This window comes from Mercenaria mercenaria, chromosome 15, assembly GCF_021730395.1.
Source record: "Mercenaria mercenaria strain notata chromosome 15, MADL_Memer_1, whole genome shotgun sequence".
Classification (NCBI taxonomy): domain Eukaryota; kingdom Metazoa; phylum Mollusca; class Bivalvia; order Venerida; family Veneridae; genus Mercenaria; species Mercenaria mercenaria.
In genome coordinates, this window is record NC_069375.1 from 8,787,375 (window position 1) to 8,811,056 (window position 23,682).

Consider the following 23,682-nt stretch of genomic DNA (forward strand, 5'->3'; position numbering starts at 1 on the left):
ACTCCTGTCAGAAAAATATTGCGGCTTGCTGGAGAGTTTCAGTTAGTTCTATACTTTGATATATTACATCTCTATATTTTCTCAGATGCTACGCAAGTGAATATAACAAGTGGTGTAGACAATTCTGCCATGAATGGAACAGCTACATTATCAGATGAGGATACACTTCCCTGTGTCCCTGATGTTACAAGGTAAATGACAAACTTTTATCAGCATATCTGTCAATATATGGAAGTGATCCATCAGGTAGACATTAAACAGATGGATAGACTTGGCCTCACTTAATTGTAAGGAAATGCTTTACAGTTGAAATAAAGGATGAAATATTTGTCCAGGTGCCTAGTGGAATGAAAATTCTGTTTTGCAATAACTATCTTGTAATAGATTGAAGCTAAAGAAAATTGCATAAACTCTGTTGTGTTTAGATGGTACATGTACATGTAATAACAACATGTACGCATGTTAAAAATAAAACAAAAAGTAAGAATTGGTGTGACTGAATGTCTTGTTTTACTAAGAATGGTGGTAATTGTGGATGTCATGTTTCTGTCTCCAGTCCTTGGAGGTCAGTGGTTTGAGGTTTCTGTCTCCAGTCCTGGAGGTCAGTGGTTTGAGGTTTCTGTCTCCAGTCCTTGGAGGTCAGTGGTTTGAGGTTTCTGTCTCCAGTCCTGGAGGTTAGTGGTTTGAGGTTCCTTTTAGGACCGGTAGAACACACTCATAATGCTATGGTGTTTTGAAAGTTGACTTGTGCTTGCAAATTACAACTGATTTGAAGTAAATTATGTTAAACAAAATACTTGTAATTTTATTTGGAGAGATAGTCTACTCAACCTGGTGTTTGCGTCTGCATCCTTTCCACATCCGGTGTCTGTCTGTCTGTCTGTCATCAGTTAGCTTGTGTATGTGATAGAGGCTGTATTTCTCAACTGATCTTCATGAAATTTTGTCAGAATGATCACCTTGATGAAATCTAGGCAGAGTTCGAAAATGGGTCATCTGGGGTCAAAAACTAGGTCACTAGGTCAAATTAAAGAAAAACCTTGTGTATGCGATAGAGGCTGTATTTTTCAATTCATCTTCATGAATTTTGGTCAGAATAATGACCTTGATGAAATCTAGGCCGAGTTCGAAAATGGGTCATTTGGGGTTAAAAACTAGGTCACTAGGTCAAATCAAAGAAAAATCTTGTGTATGCGATATAAGCTGTATTTTTCAATTGATCTTCATGAAATTTTGTCAGAATGATTGCCTTGATAAAATCTAGGCCAGGTTTGAAAATGGGTCACGTGGGGTCAAAAACTAGGTCACTAAGTTAAATCAAAGAAAAGCCTTATATATACGATAGAAGTTGTATTTTTCAATTGATCTTCATGAATTTTGGTCAGAATGATTGCCTTGATGAATTCTAGTTCAAATTGAATATGGGTCATCTTGGGTCAAAAACTAGGTCACTAGGTTAAATCAAAGAAAAACCTTGTGTATGCAGTAGGGGCTGCATTTTACACCAGGTCATCATGAAATTTGATCAGAATGTGTGTCTGGATGAAATTTAGAAGGGTTTTTAATATGGGTCATCTAGGGTCAAAAACTAGGCCACCCGGTCAAATTAAAGAAAAACCTTGTGTACGCAATAGGGGCTGCATTTTACACTGGATATTCATAGAATTTAGTCAGAATGATTGCCTTGATGAAATCTAGGTCAGTTTAGAATATGGGTCACTTGGGGTCATAAACTAGGTCACTAGGTCAAATAAAATAAAACCCTTGTGTATGCAATAGAGACTGTATTTTTCAATTGATCTTCATGAAATTTGGTAAGAATGATTGCTTTGATGAAATTAAGGTCAAGTTTGATTATGGGTCATCTGGGGTCAAAAACTAGGTCGCTAGGACAAATCAAAGATCACATCTAGGTCAAGTTCGAATGGAGGTCATCTTGGCTCAAAAACTAGGTCAATTGGTCAAATTGAAGAAAATACTTGTTTACACTTAACAGACATTTTTGGTCCATTCTCAATGAAAATTGGTCAGAATATTTGTTTCCATTAAATCACTAGGTCAAACTTGTTTATACTGTTATGTTGTGTTTCTCAGGTGAGCGATCTAGGGCCATCTTGGCCCTCTTGTTACCTTGTAGGTATATGATATTAACATATGTGTAAATTTTTATTTTTAGTGGTGGTACTGAGGATGAATCATGTGTTGGAAAGAAAGATGTAGATCATTCAGAGAAAACACTTCCATTGACACCTGAACCTGGTAAATATGATAGCCTTTTTAGCTCACCTGAGCACTAAGTGCTCAAGGTGAGCTTTTGTGGTCGCCCTGTGTCCGTTGGCGTCCTTCGGCGTCAACAATTTGACTGTTAACACTCTAGAGGTCACAATTTTGGCCCAATCGTAATGAAACTTGGTCAGAATGTTACCCTCAATAAAATCTTGGACGAGTTCGATATTGGGTCATCTAGGGTCAAAAACTAGGTCACCAGGTCAAATCAAAGGAAAAGCTTGTTAACACTCTGGAGGTCACAATTTTGGCCCAATCTTAATGAAACTTGGTCAGAATGTTACCCTCAATAAAATCTTGGATGAATTCGATATTGGGTCATCTAGGTTCAAAAACTAGGTCACCAGGTCAAACCAAAGGAAAAGCTTGTTAACACTCTAGAGGTCACAATTTTGGCCCAATCTTAATGAAACTTGGTCAGAATGTTACCCTCAATAAAATTTTGGACGTGTTTGATATTGGGTCATCTGGGTTCAAAAACTAGGTTACCAGGTCAAATCAAAGGAAAAGCTTGTTAACACTGTAGAGGCCACATTTATGATAGTATCTTCATGAAATTTAGTCAGAATGTTAACCTTGATGATCTTTAGGTCCAGTTTGAATCTTGGTCATGTAGGGTCAGAAACTAGGTCACCAGGTCAAATCAAAGGAAAAGCTAGTTAACACTCTAGAGGTCACATTTATGACCGTATCTTAATAAAACATGGTCAGAATGTTAATCTTGGTGATCTTTAGATCAAGTTTAAATCTGGGTCAGGTGGGGTCAGAAACTAGGTCACTTGGTCAAGTCAAAGGAAAAGCTTGTTTACACTCTAGAGGCCACATTTATGACTTTATTTTCATGAAACTAAGAATGTTAATCTTGATTATCTTTAGGTCAAGTTTGAATCTGGGTCTTGTGGGGTCAAAAACTAGGTCACCGGATCAAATCAAAGGAAAAGTTAGTTAATACTTTAGAGGCCACATTTATGACTGTACCTTAATGAAACTTGGTCAGAATGTTAATCTTGATGATCTTTAGGCCAACTTTAAATCTGGGTCAGATGAGGTCAAAAACTAGGTCACCAGGTCAAATCAAAGGAAAAGTTAGTTAACACTGTGTAAGCCACATTTATGACCATATCTTAATCAAACTTGGTCAGAGTGTTAGTGTTGATGATCTTAAGGCCAAGTTTAAATCTGGGTCAGGTGGGTCAAATCAAAGGAAAAGCTTGTTAACACTCTAGAGACCATATTTATGACTATATCTTCATGAAACTTGGTCAGAATGTTAACCTTGATAATCTTTAGGTCAAGTTCGAATCTGGGTCATGTGGGGTCAGAAACTAGGTCATCAGGTCAAATCAAAGGAAAAGCTAATTTACACCATAGAGGCCACATTTATGACCATATCTTAATGAAACTTGGTCAGAATGTTAATCTTGATGATCTTTAGGTCAGTAGGTCAGGTGAACTATACAGGGCCTTCATGGCCCTCTTGTTTATTTGAAGTTTTTCTCAACTTTTAAGGTAGAGAAATTGTGGTATATGTTATGTGTCATATTGACACAGCAGCATTTAAACAACATGTGTTTAACCTCATTAAATTTTCCAAATATCTAGAATTTCTATGCTGTCATTGCCATGGTTTTTGTCAGCAGTCAGCATACAATTGTCTATCAGGTAAAAATAAAAGTTGCTGTGAAAGAAACAAATCAGTCAAGTGTCTTCCTGCATTGTACTCTCTGATTAAAGATATTTATTTTAAAAAATTGTACATTTTTAGCTCACCTGAGCCAAAGGCTCTTGGTGAGATTTTGTGACCGCTCAATGTCTGTCATCCTTAGTGCGCCGTGTGTCTGTCAACAATTTCTAAAAAAATCTTCTTCTTGAAAACCACTGGGCAGAATTACACCAAACTTCACAGGAATGATCCTTGGGTGGCCCCCTTTCAAAATTGTTCAAAGAATGGAATTCCATGCAGAACTCTGGTTGCCATGGCAACCGAAAGGAAAAACTTTAAAAATCTTCTTGTCCAAAACCGCAAGGCATAGAGCCTTGATATTTGGCATGTGATATCATCTTATGGTCTTCTATGAAGATTATTCAAATTGTGCCCCTGGGTTGAAAAGAGGCTCCTCCCCGGGGGTCACAAGTTTTACATAGACTTATATAGGAAAAAACTTTAAAAATCTTCTTGTCTAAAACCACAAGACTTAGGCCTTTGATATTTGGTATGTAGCATTGCCTTGTGGTCTTCTACCAAAATTATCAAAATTATAACCCTGGGGGTGAAAAGAGGCTCTGCCCCGGGGGTTCTTAAGTTTTATATAGACTTATAAAGGAAAAAAACTTTAAAAATCTTCTTACCTTAAACTGCAAGGCCTAGGCTTTTGATATTTGGTATGTTGTATGTACAGTTTTGCACATCGATCTTAACATTGACTTTCAGTGACCATGAGTGTGACCTACTTTCTAATATTTTAGCATCAGTGTGCCTTTTTAATGTGGCTCATATTACTCAGGTGAGCAATTCAGGGTCATCATGACCCTCTTGTTTTCAGGTTAGATTTCCATTTTGCATTTACTTAACAATATTAATTGAAATGTTGATAATTCAATGTTTTGATTACAGGTAAAACTGACAGTGTGATAGTTGTGAAGTTAGAAGATGATGAACAGGTGGAAACAACACCTGAAACAGCACCCGGAAAATCTCTCCACACTCATATACATGACTGTTTTCTTGCCATGCACAATCTTGCTAATTCAAAGAAAAAACATTCTGTTATTCAGTCTAAATTTTGTGAGTTATTGTATCTGATCAAAAGTCAACGTCCAGTTGAACAGCTGTCTAGAAACAGATCAAAGAAGAAAAGTGACGACATCAGAGAAGTGAAAGAAGAGAAAAATGAAATTGTGAAACCACTGGATGAAATTTCTAGTGTTAAAGAAAAGATAAATACTACTGTGCCATTAGATGTGACTCATGTTGAACCAGTTGATTCTATTTCTACGATAACTGATTCTGGCATTGAATCTTCTGCTACTTCTTCCTCTGATTTTGTGCAAAGCACTGAGCTTCCAGAATCAAAACTTGTGTCTAGTATTGATTCAGAAAAATCAAAAGTATCTGAAACAGCAAAATTAAGTCCTTCAACTACCTCAACATTTGTTCAGGCAACCTCAACAGAAGACATCACTGTTTTGACTGGTACCCAAGTTTTATCTTCTACACAGTCTGTGGACCATGCTTCAGAAAAACAAGCTGGTTTTCAAGCTTCATCAGCATTTGATCAAAAAGTGCCTCCTGAGTTAGAAACAACTGAGCCCAGTCCAACTTCAGTAGACACACCAAGGGAGGTGACTACTGAAACATCATGGGAAGCTACTCCAGTGTTACCAGAGAGCTGGAAACCAGACACCAAAGATTTAATGCAAGACAGAACTGAAACCCAGAGCCAGAAGACATCTGACAGTATACCAGCACAAACTGATACTAAACAAGTAAGTAAGAAAATGTGCAGTTACTGTTTTTCTTTACAGTTACATGTTTCAATGTTAAAATTTGCAGATAAGGATGCACCCATGCGGTCACTGATAAATAAAAATGTTGATTTGTTACAGGAATAATAAACAAACTTTACAAAATAAAAAAAAGTAAACTAACTTCATATTTCACAATAAGCCAAAATTACTTACGGGGGAATTTGCTTAGACCAAAGCTTTGAGTGGATAGGAAGGATAAATTCGAATTTAATTTAAAAAAAAAACTTAAATGAGAAATTCTACAAAAAAAAAAAAATGAGAAATGCTATAACTCTAGAGAAGTATGAATATGAAAACTGAGGAGTTTAACTGAGATTAAAAGCAGTTTTACTGTTGAAGTAATTTTTTTTTTTTTTTTCCAAGAAGCCCGAACCAACATCTGTAACAATACAGTCGGAAGAGACCAAAGTTGTTCCTGCATCTAACGGTGAATCTATACAGCCTACAGAAGGTGCTGATACAGGTGTCAGTAGGACAAATGACATTCGAGATGAACTCGAACTGCTTGTTAGAGATACTGTTGAGGAAACACCAGAACAAAAGGCCAACACAACTGTCATTGATGAAAAGGTACACTTTCTACCCGGCTCGGCTTTACAGTAAAATATAATCTGTAGTTGTTGTTGTTGTTCTTGATGTTATGAAGGATTTTACAGTCTTAAGCGTGTCCTTGATACTGAAATTTAATTATAATGTAACTGCAACATGCAACTATTGTGACTTACAATATACAGAGGTGAAAACATGATTTACAAATGTAGAACTATCACAATCACCACAACAATTTTGAATAACTTGCAGGTTGTTGTTGGAAGTGGTGGCCAACAGAAGCGTGATGACCTGAACCTTGTCAAGCTTCCCGCGATACCAAGTGGCAAACGTGAATCGGCCATCATGAGGCTTAGCAACAGGATCAAAGTGCTTGAACAAAATGTCTCCCTTAGCAGCCGGTGAGTGACCCACTGAACTCTTGATATATTCATAAAAGTTCTTCTTGTGTTCTTCGCCTTCATAATTATGCATGATACATTTTGAGGTGGTTAACTTATTTACAAGGATGATACAGTCAAGATTATGTCTGGGAAGTCGCTTGTGAATAGAGACCACCTAGTTTTAAAGCAGTTTATTTCATTCCCGAGTTTATCTGAGTGGAATAAGTGAATAAACCTCGGTTGTAAATAAAGACCACTTTTTACCTCTCATACGCATGGTCTCTATGTAGAGGCTTAACTATATCTATAGTAAGTAAGTAAAGACTTTATATACTGTGGATTACACATTTGGCATATTAATCAATTTACAATATGGTCCACAAGATATATATACAAAATATAAAGTAAATATTATCAAATACACAGTTATGCATTTGGACAAAAAAAGCTGAAAAGCAAAACAAATAGCAAACAGTGCTGACTATGATCAGCCTGCAGACTATGAACAACCTGCAGACTGTGATCAACCTGCAGACTATGGTCAGCCTGCAGACTATGGTCAGCCTGCAGACTATGGTCAACCTGCAGACTATGGTCAGCCTGCAGACTATGGTCAGCCTGCAGACTATGGTCGACCTGCAGACTATGATCAGCCTGCAGACTATGGTCAACCTGCAGACTATGATCAACCTGCAGACTATGATCAGCCTGCAGACTATGATCAACCTGCAGACTATGATCAGCCTGCAGACTATGGTCAACCTGCAAAATAGATTTAATATTTATTGTAACTATTTGCAGATTTTTGGAAGAACTGAGTCGTCGTTACAAGAAACAGTCAGAAGATATGATGAAGATGTTGAACAAAACAATGGCCACGATACACAACATGACTATAGAAGCTGATGTTAAGGTAGACAAGACAGTATTTTCCTAATATTTTAACAAGCATTCAAGCAGTAGTATCAACTCATGAAAAATACAGTATTTAATTCTTTTGATCAAACTGATAGTACTTGACCAATATTTCTGCCAAGTTTCTGAAAAAGGCGATAAATTCTAGTTATTCTAGTTAGTCATATTCTAGTAGTTAAGGCGTTGGCCTCCAGCCCAGAGTTCAAGCCCAGTTGGGAACACAGCCTCACCTCATATGACACAAATACTGTTTTTTCTAGGGTTATTCAAATTGTCACAAGCTGAAAAAAAATTATATAAATTATCAAACTAATTCTAGCCCGTTTGCAGAAAATTTAGAAAAAATGGTCATTTTCTTTACGAGTGATTCTAAATTCTTTACATTCATTTAAATGCAATGAAAAAAAAATTCACCCTAGTAATGTAAGCAATAAAAATTGCAATGAAAAAAACGTTGGTAGTAATATGTGTTCAATTCTTCATATTTGATACTTAAATCAAATTGAGATATTTTTAAGGAAATAGTTCTTTTAACTCGGTCACCATTTGAGTAATTCTGCAAATTTATCATAACTTATAAGTCTCAATTGTACATAATATATGAAGCAAAAGTATCTACTGCTCTTTGTGCTTTACATGTTGAATCTATGATATGAGAAGAGTGATTTTGTGTATCACCACTTACATTAATATTAACCTTTAGCCTGCTGGTGGTAAGTGATTCTGCCTTTGTGACCAGCGCAGGCTGATCATGGTCTGCACTGTTTGCTATTCATTCAGTAAATTTTCATTGAACATCCCTATAAATAATAAGTGGTACTGCCCAAATTGAATAATGGACCAGTCCATTTTAGAAATGTAGCAGGGTTAGGGTTAATATTATTAAAGTATAGTCTTGCTGTAGCATATGAGGAAGATTGGAAAATTCTTGTTTTACTGCATAAATGCACCATTATTTTCTTTGAGATGAATAAACTATGATTTCTTTTTATTTTAGAACAAGATACATGAAGATGAGATGTCCGCTATGGAACGTAGACTGGAGAACTTGACCCAGATAGTACACCAACTTACTCATAGCTTCGATAACCTCAACAGACAGGTAAGTAGCAGCAACTTGTTATTCTAACAGTTCTGAAACATTTGTACATCCAAGTGAATTGAAGTAGTAAAAATAATTCATTCAGTAATATGGCATAGGAAAACTAGGACACTAGTTTTGACTGTTCCCAAGCAGTCATTTAATTGATAACTGTTAAATACTAATTTTTGAAAGAAAAAAAAAGACACAAAGATGAAATTTAGTTTGAAAACAAACAAAGTTATTTTAACAACAGAACTTTTGAATGCTTTATGCAGTCCTGGTTGATCAAACCCTTGGTAAAAGATTCTTGGTGACATCCTTGTGTGCGTCTCTGCAGTACATGAAACAGTTCATTACAGAGGGCAACAGTTAAAATTGTTCAATTCCTTATGCAGGATTGATATGTTAGGGAGAAACAGTCACCAAGCACAAGATACCATTTAGATGGAGCATTAGGTACTAAATGAAGTTGTTCCATCCTCTTTGTATTAAAAAGGTTCTTCTTTATCCATTTATTAGGTCACAGACAGACAGATGATCTGGACAACTATTGAGATAGCGATCATTATCTTCATGTTGTTATTCTTACATCTCCGGCCTAAAAAGGTCACTCTTCCACCGGAAGTCAGGTCTTTGATTGAATCAATGCCAAGCAAGCCCACCACATCACACCCGCAACGCCGGAACTCGCTGTCTGGACCTGCTACTCCATCTAAAGAGAAAACGTTTGGAAATCTTCACAGTGGAGGTGGTTTGCAAAGATTTAGCAGTGAAACAGCTTTAGGTGTGCATGCTCTATGCTTTTGATGATCTAGACTTCTGTAATCATACCTCCTGCTCGCATTGATCATGTTCTTAACATCAGTATATCCGAGAGCTTGGAAATTTTTATTCTGTTGATAGGATATAAACATTAATTTCTGTTAATGGATAATTTTTTATGGTTACCTTTTAAGTATAGTTAAGAATATCTACAAAATTAAAAATACTTACCATTACAATTGAAAACTTAATTTCACTGTTTAAAATTTACAGAATAGTCAATGGAATGATTACTGAAAGCCTGATACTATGTCTTAAAGTGATTTCCCAATGTGCCACATCTTTCTTTTCTATTAAATGGATACTATTTGTTTATCTGTTTCACATACTAGCACATTTTAATTGTCATATTGTATACACCTTATCCTATTCAACCAAACTGGCAGTGACTTCTTTTCTGACTGACCCTGTTTCTGACATTTCTTAATGATTTTGGAGAAAATAGAAAAGGAGTGTGAAGTTTAAAAAAAACAGAGTTTGAATACCAGCCTCAGAACTCTGGCATATGACAGATCCGCATTTAAGACTGGTTTCAGAAGTAATATTTATAACTTTGAAGAAAGTTATTTTGTAAAGTATTCTGGATGGAAGTATGTCAGTCATGTTGCCTGTGTGAATCTGTGTTGTATTTTCTGGTCCTACATCTCCATATGTTTGTTGAATTGTCTGCCTGCAATCTATATATGTGAATGATTGAATTCATGGAAAGTCCTCTCCCTAAATGCTAAGCTGATAAGTTTGCAATGTATTATTGATTTGTTTTGCTTTAGCTGATATAGGATCAAAAGGAACATTGATAAATTGCTGAAACTGCATGATTTGATATCCCTTGCTGTGTTTTTCTGTTGTATGGGGTTCTGCCTAGTATCATATGCATATTAATGCAAATTTTATAGGGCTGTCATCGATAGAAACGATATCGATATATCAACGATATTGTTTGGTCGATCGATTATCGATTCCCATTTTTAAATATCGATATTTTACACAGAGAAAAAAAACTATCCAAATAAACACTCAGACCCTCTAAAACAACTTTTCTGCCTGCAAAAAAATACGCCCTAAGTAACGGAAGTTGCCAATAAAGGTCATTTCTAAACTTGTACCGTAGCAGTCTTTTCCAACTAGTCGGCACCACCTGTATGGGGAAATACATAAATACAAATAAAACACATGAAAAGCAGGCAATTAAACTAAAAATAACATTAACAAGAAGGTATATAGCATGTACATGAACAAATAGATTGTTACTCTAACTTAATAATCAATATATCGATGTATCGTCGATATCTGTCTTCCGATATATCGGTATCGTCGATATGACAAAGACCCAATCAATGACAGCTCTAAAATTTTATCACATTGTTTTCAATGCGTGCTTTCAGCTTGAATTTTCAAAGAACAGGTAGCGGTATTGTACTCGTGCATTCAAGGGCATCTGCATTGGTGTTTGCATTACAGTTTGGTTAAGTTTTTTACGTAGGCAGGTTTCTTAGTAACCATTTGTGGGAGTGCACATCTGTTCATTATGATAAACTTACATGCAGTGCGTAGGTTCCATAACTGTTTGACATTTTTTACATAATTATGCCCCTTTTTTGACTTAATAGTTTTTGGTTAAGTTTTTGTATGTAAGCTGGTACCTCAGTACCCACTTACAGTATTGGAATTGAACTTCACATGCTTGTTTACTGTGATGCTCTGACATACATTGCACAGGTTCAATAACTTCATGCCCCTTTTAAACCTTTGCATTCATTCATTGAACTTATTTTCAGTGACAAGGTTTCTGAATGGTTTGGCATTGTTGCCCTTCAGCAGCTCTTGTTTTATTGACAACTACTTGTTTTTAAAACTTATTCAGTAAGATCCATGCTCTTTATTTTAAACTTTTGCTTTTCTCAGTAGATTTGTTCTATGAATTGGAAAAATCCACTGGTTCTGGGTAATGCTGGAGTTATTTCATCCCAAAAAAAAAATTTAACTGTGCATTCAAGTTTTGGTCGAATATGATTGTCAGGCTGTTTTGGTACCGATTAATCCTGTAGGATTCCATCTCTAGAATTTACTAACCTTCTGACATACTGATTTCCACTTCTAGCATATTTACTTGCTTCTAATGTTTTGTTTCCTGTTGTTTTACAGCATCTGCAGACTTGCCGGATATTCATCCAACAGATTTAGTGTCCAAACAGGTTAGTGTCAGCTGTGAAGGGCTATTAATTTTGTCTATATATTTGTCTATATTTTTGTTTATGTCAGTTTTATGGTACAGTTAGAGTGGCCTTCTTGGCTGAGTGGTTAAGGTCATACTGTGGTTTAGTAAGACTTGTTCTGTCTAGCTGATTTTAGCCTTTGTTTAATTGGTTTTTAATAGCTTTAGATTTGTCTGTAGTGCTCAACCAGATTATTCAGAGCGCAGTAAATCCCTGAACTTCAGATTGTGTTTTTCTGTAGGATAATGCAGCAAAAATATTAATTTTTCTTACTGTATTCCTAATACTAGGTTTTGAAATATATTTCTGATTATTCAGGGTACAGATGGAGTTAAAAAGAAGAAGAAGAAGAAATATAAAATATCAGGTATTGGGGGTCCAGTTCATTGGGAGAACTGGTCTACGCAAAATTCTAGTCAGCAGCCTACAACCAAAATGTCCCAGTCTAAGGAGACCAGTCTAAAGCCATTGAACACAAGCAACCAGTCGAAAAAAGAAACCAGTCAACTTGTTAATAAAAATAACCAGTCTAAAGAAATGTGTCTGCATACTTCCTGCAGTATGCCACAGACACAGTCTAGTTGTTTTGGATCTTTATTGAGTGGATGGTCAGACACATCTGTGACAAAACAGCGCAGTGTTTCGCTTGGAACTGATGTTGGTGCAGCTTCAAATTTTGCACCTGTTGAAGAAACATTTCACCAAAGTGTTCAAAAAGATGGTTTAGGGACCAAAACTGGAACTAAGGGACTGTCAAAGAAACCTCTTGTACAAGGAGGTTCAAAAATCAGTCCTAAGTTAAATTTAAAAAATCCAAAATTTTCAGAAACTGGAAGCATAAATGAGAGTTCGTATAGAAATGAAATGAAATTGGATGAGAAATGGGTTGTGAAAGGTCATAGGCGTCAGAAATCTTTACCTAAACAGCATTATTCATCTGTTGAAACTGTAGGAAGTATGAATCGTGATTGTGCGAGTATTGGATTGCAAGGTAACATGAAACATTCTGACACAAACCCCATTCCAAATAAAGTGCAAAAGAGAGGTGAAATGAAGAAATCTGTAAGTTTACCTGTGTCATCTGAAAGTAAGTTTGAGAAGCTTCCTATCTATTCTAAATCCTTTGTGAATGGTCATACCGAGTGTAACGGGGAGATATTTGATGCAGAGCAGACAGAAAACTGTTACTCACTTGACAAAAGCAAGTCGGATGTATTTTGTTCAACTAAGTATGGGGGAAATGTGTTCAATGATGAGACTTTAATTAATGGATCTCCATGTACAAATGGGGCTGACTGTCATGAAAGTGTTTATTCCAGTGTGAACCAGTTTAATGGATACAGAGATGAATGTGATGGTATAGAATATGACAAAACAAGTTTAGAACCCCTGGTTGTTGATAACACAAATTCCATAAAGAATGGTAAAAATGGCACATGGAAAAACATGTTTGGGTATTTCAGATAATTGGTTTATATGATACCTACTTTGAACCGAAGAGGGATGTAGGCATTAACTTTGTGTCAGAAATTTCTGACAAAGTCTGCTAAAAAAAACTTCAGTTTTAATGGAGTTGTAGAGATAATTCTTATGTTTGTAACTTTGTGGTAAGGCTTTGACTTCATGTAGATGTTGATCTTTAAATGTTTGAAATTTCAACATGTGATGATATATATCGATTTCACTACCATGCAATTCTCCAGTATTTATACACTGTTGAGGTAGTTCTGCATGTTTTGATCATCATCATCATCATCATCATCATCATCTTCAGTTATTGCCTCACTCTGTAAGAGTATACACGCAACTAACATCATGGGATAACATAGAATGAAGCCTGGACCAGGCCTACTTCTTCCTGATTGTACCTTCATAAGAATAGTAAAAGGTTTCTTTCTAAAGATGAAAAATGATAACAAAAATTGAGACATGTGAATAATTGGAAATAGTGTATTCAGATCCACTTGAATTTTGCAAATCTCTTAAATCTTTTGCATATATCCCCAATTAAGCTCACAGACCTTTACATATAATAGACAATATGTTGATTTACAACTGTTAAAAGTTTCATTAAATTCTATTAAAAATTGCTATTTGTGAAAATGTCAGTTGAGCACACTACCTTATCTTTTTTATTGGCTGATTTTTCCTGGTATATTCTGAAGTATTGATGTTTTGGATTTAATTAAATTCTACCTGGTTGAAAAAAAATGATCAGAATATGCAGAACTGTCTTAAAACAGACAATATACATGTACATTATTATTTTTTATTATTGAAAAACAAGATGATATTTACATTGAATTCCAATACAGTTGTCCTCTTGTATATATTTTGAAGACACATATTTAAGTATTTCTTCTGAAAAAGGCTTAATTTAATGAAAGTTCAAGTTAGAGTGGATTTTCTGGAAACAGAGCACAGCTAACACCCCCAGTGCCATACATAGCAAGTTAGTCTCACCAGAAAAAGAAAATGATTCACTTGCAAGTCATGTTTCTGAAAAGTGCTTTCTTTTCTGTTGTAAACAGGAAAATCTCTTGTTGTTAAGGGTATAGGAATGATTATTTGGATACTATTCTTTTATTAATACAAGTTATTTCTGCTTATTTTTGGAAACATTTTGATGATGATATTTGTATTATATATTAATAGTAAGAACCTATGTTGGGTATTTGTGTTACAGGGCGGGAAAAATCATCGTCTCTTTGTGAAACTATTTTATCGACTTAATATGCCAAGTCATATACAGTCAGACTTCGTTATCTGGAACTCGATAGGACCTGCAAAATTTGTTCAAGTTATCAGTTGTTTGAGCTATCGAACAGTACTTATATAGGAATTTTTTGGAACCTGACGATGACTTCGAGTGATTTGTGATGTTCGAATTATCTGAGTTTGAGCAAACAAAGTTCGACTGTAGAAAGATCAGTGTTTAGTTTGACATATTTGTGGGGTTGATTTTATGAATTTTAAACCATCATCAAATATCTTTGAAAGGTTCATTATTCTGGCATAAGTAGCAATTCAGTGGGGATTGGTTTTGCATTACAATGTATTTAATGCCAATTCAGCTTTTTTTCTTTTATTATAGATTATCAATATAGCACAGGGAGGGATTTTTAGGTAATTTCAGAATTAAACATTGCATTAGTGTTTTTCAAAGCAAGTACTTAGAATTACATATTTCTTGCCTTAGGCTCATTTTCATGCTATAAACATTTACCTTTGATCAATTGTTGTAGAACTTGAACCATTACAAAAGTAAATTTGCTACAAGTGTGGCATCACACATTCATTCTATCTGTTTATCTTTTCTTACTATGCCCCCTTTCGAAGAAGGAGGGGTATATTGCTTTGCAGATGTCGGTCGGTCTGTATGTAGACCAGTCCATTTCCGGATAACTCAAGAATGCTTTGGCCTAGGATCATGAAAGTTGATAGGGAGGTTGGTCATAAACAGCAGATGACCCCTATTGATTTTGAGATCAGTAGGTCAAAGTTCAAGGTCACAGTGACCCTAAACAGTAAAACGGTTTCCAGATGATAACTCAAGAACTCTTTAGCCTAGGATCATGAAAGATGATAGGGAGGTTGATCATGACCAGCAGATGATCCCTATTGATTTTGAGGTCAGTAGGTTAAAGGTCAAGGTCACAGTGACCAGGAACAATGAAACAGTTTCCAGATGATAACTCAAGAATGCTTTGGCCTAGGATCATGAAAGTTGATAGGGAGGTTGGTCATAACCAGCAGATGATCCCTATTGATTTTGAGATCAGTAGGTCAAAGTTCAAGGTCACAGTGACCCTAAACAGTAAAACGGTTTCCAGATGATAATTCAAGAACTCTTTTAGCCTAGGATCATGAAAGTTGATAGGGAGGTTGATCATGATCAGCAGATGATCCCTATTGATTTTGAGGTCAGTAGATTAAAGGTCAAGGTCACAGTGACCAGGAACAGTTAAACTGTTTCCGGATGATAACTCAAGAATGCTTGGGCCTAGGATCATGAAAGTTGATAGGGAGGTTGGTCATGACCAGCAGATGATCCCTATTGATTTTGAGGTCAGTAGGTTAAAGGTCAAGGTCACAGTGACCCAGAACAGTTAAACGGTTTCCGGATGACAACTCAAGAATGCTTGGGCCTAGGATCATGAAAGTTGATAGGCCAGTAGATGACCCCTGTTGATTTTGAGGTCAGTAGGTCAAAGGTTAAGGTCTCATTGACTCTGAATAGTTAAACCATTTCCGGACGGTAACTTGAGAACACTTGGGGCTAGGATCACAAAACCTGATAGGGAGGTTGATCATGATGAGCAGAAGACCCCTATAGGTTTTGAGGTCAGTAGTTTAAAGGTCAAGGTCACAGTGACCAGGAATAGTTAAACGGTTTCCGGATGATAACTCAAGAATGCTTGGGCCCAGGATCAAGAAAGTTGATAGGGATGTTAATCATGACCAGCAGATGACCCCTATTGATTTTTTCAGGTCAGTAGGTCAAAGGTCAAGGTCTCATTGACTCTGGATAGTTAAACCATTTCGGGACGATAACTTGAGAATGCTTGGGTCTAGGATCACGAAACCTGATAGGGAGGTTGGTCATGATCAGCAGATGACCCAATTGATTTTGAGGTCAATAGGTCAAAGGTCAAGGTCACATGGACACAGAACAGTAGAAATTTTGTGTACAGTGACCAAATAATTTCTGTTCCTTGTGCAATTACTGAATGCGTCAAGGGGGGCATTTCTATGAGCTCTTGTTTTAAATCAGTTACTGGTAACTTTTTCTACTATGAGATTATTATGTGTTTTGTCTGACCAAATTGTTTTTGTTTGTGTTCACTGTTACTAACATGGAAGAGTTTTTTCAACCTCTTTCTTTTTAGTGTCTATTTTATTTAAGTTTACTTACAGTGGGGATTGATTACCCATATAGGGGACTCTTCCAAAAAATTGTTAGTAATCTTAGGTTTTGGGGAGATACTGAAACACACAAAGAAAATGTGTTTTTTTATTTACAAAAGATAATAGGTAAGGGTAGATTTCAAACAAGGTTTAACACCCTCAAAGGATTTTGATTTAAAGTATCATCTGAATGTTTGTTAGTAATTTTATGTGGAGAAACAGGGGGGCTCAAAGTTGTGACCTCTGTGTTGGTTGTCTGGTGCTTTACCACTGGACTACAAACCTGTTGCTGAAAACAATGCCAGACTGACACATTTTCAGTGTATACACAAATGTAATACTGGCAAATGATTGACCTGTGGTTAATGATACTAGACATTCTGAGCCCATTTGTTTCTTCTTTTTTTCTGCTTTCTGTAATACTATCATCCTTAGTCATCCTGGTTATAGATTATAAAACTGAGTTTGGAAACCATGCTCAAAAGTACAGTATCTGATTGGTTAGTCGTGGGCTCAGTCTTGAAATTGACCAATCAGAGGGCTGCATTTTTGGACTGGTTTCAAGTGTTTTATATATCAAATGTTTTATAAATTAAAGGGACCCAAGTTCTCATCCTTGAGAATGTTTGTGTAAGTAGTGTGACTAAGGTTTTTCTGGTTTTGATTTCGTCATTGAGATGCTTGCATACAAAAGAAAGTTGCTGTGATATGTCATATAATGTTTGTTATTGTTCAAAGCTTTGTGATGATTTTTAGAATGCAAATTTATATGGGGAATCTCATGAATGTTTCAGTGTTGGGAATGGAGAATACAGTTATTGTACATTGATTTTAGTTGGTCAGTTTATGTATAAAGTTTAGTTTAGAATGATCGAGAAAGTTCTCCATTGTTGAATTGTGTAATTTTAAGGGTATGTTTGCCTTTCTCCGTTGTAATTAATGGTTTCATTTTATGTCCCTTTTATATACATATTTGAAGAAAAAAAAACAGGTTTAGTTAGGTAATGGCGATGTCTGTCAATAGGTTTGTCTGAAAAATAAGTGACCATGCATGCAGATTTGTTTTCCTTAACCATGTTACGAGGCTGATACTGTCGTCCTGGTATAATGAGTTTGTTGTATAGTTATGGCTGTTCCATATTGTCTGTTTTCCTCTCTTTATGCCATGAATGCTCAAACAAGTTTTTGCTTGCAGGTGTGTAATTGGGATCATAATAATGTAGTTTACTGTGCTCTCAGACAGATGTTTTAGTGGAGTTATAGTCCTTACACTTAGTACTTTTTGTTGTCTGGGTTTTTTATTTGCCATACTTACAAGATATGGAGCTGACTTTTGTTGTACAGGTGTATAATTGGTATCTACCTTGTTTTGGTCGGCTGATTTTGAGTGAGTTTATGGTCCTTACACTTTGTAAAATATTCGTTTTCTGCTCTTTTTTGCTATGTATGTTCTGACTGAGCTAATTTTCGCTTTGCAGGTGTGTGACGAGGATCTATAGAAAGAGGTTTACTTTGGTTGGATGATTTTGAGCGGAGTTATGACCTTTGCATTCTATGTTTTAAATTTGTTTTCATCTTCTGCCTTTTTAGCTCACCTGTCACAAAGTGACAAGGTGAGCTTTTGTGATCGCGCGGTGTCCGTCGTCCGTCGTCCGTCCGTCCGTCCGTCCGTCCGTCCGTAAACTTTTGCTTGTGACCACTCTAGAGTTCACATTTTTCATTGGATCTTTATGAAAGTTGGTCAGAATGTTCATCTTGATGATATCTAGGTCAAGTTCGAAACTGGGTCACGTGCCTTCAAAAACTAGGTCAGTAGGTCTAAAAATAGAAAAACCTTGTGACCTCTCTAGAGGCCATATATTTCATGAGATCTTCATGAAAATTGGTCAGAATGTTCACCTTGATGATATCTAGATCAAGTTCGAAACTGGGTCACGTGCCATCAAAAACTAGGTCAGTAGGGCTAAAAATAGAAAAACCTTGTGACCTCTCTAGAGGCCATATATTTCACAAGATCTTCATGAAAATTGGTCAGAACGTTCACCTTGATAATATCTAGGTCAAGTTCGAAACTGGGTCACGTGCCATCAAAAACTAGGTCAGTAGGTCAAATAATTGAAAAACCTTGTGACCTCTCTAAAGGCCATATTTTTCAAGGAATCTGTATGAAAGTTGGTCAGAATGTTCATCTTGATGATATCTAGTCAACTTCGAAACTGGGTCACGTGCGGTCAAAAACTAGGTCAGTAGGTCTAAAAATAGAAAAACCTTGTGACCTCTCTAGAGGCCATATATTTCACAAGATCTTCATGAAAATTAGTCAGAACATTCACCTTGATGATATCTAGGTCAAGTTCGAAACTGGGTCACGTGCCATCAAAAAAACTAGGTCAGTAGGTCAAATAATAGAAAAACCTTGTGACCTCTCTAAAGGCCATAGTTTTCATGGGATCTGTATGAAAGTTGGTCTGAATGTTCATCTTGATGATATCTAGGTCAAGTTCGAAACTGGGTCACGTGCGGTCAAAAACTAGGTCAGTAGGTCTAAAAATAGAAAAACCTTGTGACCTCTCTAGAGGCCATATATTTCATGAGATCTTCATGAAAATTGGTCAGAATGTTCACCTTGATGATATCTAGGTCAAGTTCGAAAGTGGGTCACGTGTCTTCAAAAACTAGGTCAGTAGGTCAAATAATAGAAAAACCTTGTGACCTCTCTAGAGGCCATATTTTTCATGGGATCTGTATGAAAGTTGGTCTGAATGTTCATCTTGATGATATCTAGGTCAAGTTCGAAAGTGGATCACGTGCCATCAAAAACTAGGTCAGTAGGTCAAATAATAGAAAAACCTTGTGACCTCTTTAAAGGCCATATTTTTCATGGGATCTGTATGAAAATTGGTCTGAATGTTCATCTTGATGATATCTAGGTCAAGTTCGAAACAGGGTCATGTTCGGACAAAAACTAGGTCAGCAGGTCTAAAAATAGAAAAACCTTGTGACCTCTCTAGAGGCCATACTTGTGAATGGATTTCCATTAAAATTGGTCAGAATGTTCATCTTGATGATATCTAGGTCAAGTTTGAAACTGGGTCACGTGCCTTAAAAAACTAGGTCAGTAGGTCAAATAATAAAAAAACCTTGTGACCTCTCTAGAGGCCATACTTTTCATGGGATCTGTATGAAAGTTGGTCTGAATGTTCATCTTGATGATATCTAGGTCAGTTTCGAAACTGGGTCACATGCGGTCAAAAACTAGGCCAGTAGGTATAAAAATTGAAAAACCTTGTGACCTCTCTAGAGGCCATATTTTTCATGAGATCTTCATCAAAATTAGTGAGAATGTTCACCTTGATGATATCTAGGTAAAGTTCAAAACAGGGTCACGTACCTTCGAAAACTAGGTCAATAGGTCAAATAATAGAAAAACCTTGTGACCTCTCTAGTGACCATATTTTTCAATGGATCTTTATGAAAATTGGTCAGAATTTTTATCTTGATAATATCTAGGTCAAGTTCAAAACTGGGTCACATGAGCTCAAAAACTAGGTCACTATGTCAAATAATGACGTCATACTCAAAACTGGGTCATGTGGGAAGAGGTGAGCGATTCAGGACCATCATGGTCCTCTTGTTTGCTGATTTTGAGCTGATTTTTTTATTGTTTTAGTTGATATTGAAGGCTTACAAATGAAAGTTTATGTCGATTCTTGTTGGAGGATTTTAGCAGAGGTGAGGCTCTAAGACTTACTAAATGTTTACTTTTCCACACATGTTAATTGTAGTAAGGCATTTTTGGGTTCACAGCATTTTTTTTGATTGCTAGTTAATTATTAGAAAGTTGTCAGAATTTTCAGTGGGCATTATAGATAGGTGAAATGGCAGTGTGTAATATGTAGTAATTAGTTACACTTAAACAAACTGGTTTTGGGGAAAAGGTGACATTGCCAAAATAGGTCACATGATGTCATTTCAACATCAGACTTCTTCCACATTCTTAAATTTGCCCACGTGTAATGCATCATTTACCATCAATCAGATTTGCATAATTCTCAAAAGAAAATAATTGGTCATGTCTTTCATTTAGAATCCTATTGCCTGGTTCTGAATAATATCTGTGCTATTAGGTATTTATACAGGACAAATTATTGGTACCATGTAAATTTGAATTTTTGTAAGAGAATACCACTAATATAATCTGAAATACCAGCAGTTATATTGATCACATGACTTTTTCAAATAAAGTCAAATTGAATCAATATTTATTTTTTTGTGAGTAATTATTATATAATATTATATGATATAATCATATTTCTTCATTTTTTCTTTTTCTCATTTATTTGAATATGAGAACAATCCAATCATAAATCAGTCACTAGTCTTAAGTTTGTTTTAACTAGATTTAAAGAAATATTTATTATATATTTGATTTGCCAGTTCATGGGGCATAATAATAATTATGTTGATTGTTCTTATATTGTTGCATTACAAATCTGGTATATTGTATATTTATTTATGTAGTTGACCTGTAGTTATTTTCTAGTTAATGTTTCATGTTTTCTTCATAGTTCTGTTTGTCTCAGATTTACAGTTGGATTAACTTATGTTTTGATTACCAACAAAGTTCACACACATATTGTTACAGTGAATCTGTGTATGGGTGTATACATTGTACCTGTATAGTAGATATTGTATACAAACATTAACAATGAAAACATGTTTTTCCTGAACATCTTCAGTTTTATAACATCCTATAGAAGGCTTTTTGTGTTCTTCATTTTGTCTGGAGGGATATTTGTGTACTTTGGATTTATGTATTTCTAATTTAGAGCATGTTGTCACGCATTTTAAATATCCTGTTCTGCAATGTTAAGGTGTGTAAACTATCATTTAGTTTCTATTGTACAATACATTAATTTGAAATAAATGTTTAAAAAATTGTAGGTTTCAGTTTCCAAAATTATAAAAAAAAAAGCTTAAAACTCGCTCATTCATAAACAATTTTTTTTACATTTTATCATCTATTACCATCTCAGTTTCAAGTGTCCAGCTTAACTTCAGCATTGATGCAGCTCTTGTCCCACAGACAGTGGATTTGACAAGAGCAGTTCAGGTGTATGATGTACAGTGCTCTTGTATAATACAGTTAAGTATTTTTGCCTTTAAGGTTGTTGTCTATAGGGTTATTTTGAAGGAAAGTGGTCGAATCGTAAGACCAATGTTCTGTCAGTTAGATATGAATTGTAGCAAAGTTCTATTTGAAAATTATCTGTTTGTGCATGTAATTGTGGGAGACAATTTAACAGAATATGTCTTATATAAAGTGTCAGTATATCAAGCTTGTCTATCGTCCTGTACAGGATGAAGGGTTTTGTAAAATGTGATACTATAACAGACGAAATTTATCATTGTCTATGTTGTTATTTATGCAACTGTTATACATAATTATTTAGATAAAATGTGCTTACAGTCGAAATATGTTGTATTATTTGCTCTCTATTTTGCATTTTATGGGCTTGCAGTAAAGCATAGCTAGGCCTATGCTGTCATATTGCTCGCCCGTATCTTTAATTGCTGTTTTACCATGACGACAAGAGGGTCCAGTGCAGCAGTTATTAATCTCTATGTATTACCTTATTCTCATAAATATTTATTTTAGGATTAGAACTCCTAATGACCAAGAGTTTTAAGATGCACGTGTACTTAAAATCATACGCTTCTCATCACTTGGTTCGAAACTTCACGTTATGGGTGAAGAAATCTTTCAGGAAGCCATCAAGCTGGTTCACGGAAAGTTACTTGCACTAACCAGGTGCTCACTGCAGTAGCAGAAATTATATCTGGCGTGTTTGTAAAGACTCCACTGAAATATTATTACCACAATAATAGTGTTCAGTGGCCAGATTAGGTATTAGCACGGACATACAGTTCCTCCAGTTGCCATGGTACACCTGGATTCGTACAGTTAATCATGGCCTGGAACTATGATACAGTTTCTTCTACCTGACTCAGTTCAGCTTACATTCAGTTTTGTAATTCCAGCTTTGAATTTACGACCACGTGGGTACAAAAAAATATGAAAACATGTTTTTATTGTCAAAAATTGTTCCATTTATTCTTTCCAAAAATAAATTATTACCGTAACAATCTGAATGATCAGTTGTATGACAAAATATATTTGAAATATGTATCAATTAGTCTAATGTTCCTACTAAAATAACTTAAAAGCTGAATATTAACTTTAAAAATTAATCATTGAAAAAAGAAGTATTCAGTCCGTTACCATATATAGTGTAGGTTATAAGCCGAAAGATTGTGCACTTTGTAGAAGAGTTTTTGTTTTGTATGGTTCCTGCGTATTATATCATATTCTTGCATAAAAACTACTTTTTTCACTGGATCCGCCCATGCATTAACGGGAAAAAAATCCGTGTGCAAACAAGGCAGTTCACGTGCTGTTAATATGATCATTAGTAACGGCGACACTGCGATAATACAATGCACGATGCGATAACGCAATAATAGGATGCGAAAATGCGATATCGTACTTCCGCATTTATGTATCGTGTCTTAGTATTTTCGAAACGCGATCTCGGAATTTAGTCCCCTCGACCAAATATAACAATGGTAAATCCAACTTGTTTTCGGTGAATATCACTTTCTATATGCTAGCTTTATATGACCAGTAATCGACCAATGTGGTAAGCGGAGTTCACGAGTCATTAAATAAAAACATTTATGGCGGGAACATTTTGTAGATTACCCGAAAGACGGTTAACCCGCTTAAGCGTTTTCATAACATTAATATGATCATCGTTGGTGTGTGAGAATTTAGCCAGAGCAACCAGAACAGCCAGAGTACCCAGAGACCAACCCTAACACTAACCTTAACCCTAACCCTAACCCTGGCTGCTCTGGCTAAGTTCATGCACATCCATCGTAGTTGTCTTCATGTTTATTTGAATACTGTATCCTCTATAAATAGCAAACA

The 23,682-nt window shown here is 35.7% G+C and overlaps 1 protein-coding gene across 3 annotated transcripts in view; it reads left to right on the forward strand.

Annotated features, from left to right (window-relative positions):
• LOC123546047 (SUN domain-containing ossification factor-like) overlaps positions 1-22,167 on the forward strand; it is a 67,667-nt gene extending 45,500 nt beyond the window's left edge. For 2 of the 3 annotated variants that reach the window (XM_045332249.2, XM_045332236.2), the window contains 10 exons: positions 86-191; positions 2,177-2,259; positions 4,901-5,772; positions 6,178-6,384; positions 6,616-6,764; positions 7,548-7,659; positions 8,659-8,763; positions 9,265-9,529; positions 11,713-11,762; positions 12,102-22,167. In XM_045332249.2, the coding sequence (XP_045188184.2) occupies positions 86-191; positions 2,177-2,259; positions 4,901-5,772; positions 6,178-6,384; positions 6,616-6,764; positions 7,548-7,659; positions 8,659-8,763; positions 9,265-9,529; positions 11,713-11,762; positions 12,102-13,250 (3,098 nt within the window). In that variant the 3' untranslated portion in view covers positions 13,251-22,167. The remainder of the gene's footprint in view (positions 1-85; positions 192-2,176; positions 2,260-4,900; positions 5,773-6,177; positions 6,385-6,615; positions 6,765-7,547; positions 7,660-8,658; positions 8,764-9,264; positions 9,530-11,712; positions 11,763-12,101) is intronic. The other variant, XM_045332241.2, reaches the window with a different exon arrangement.
• Positions 22,168-23,682: the final 1,515 nt, after the last annotated feature.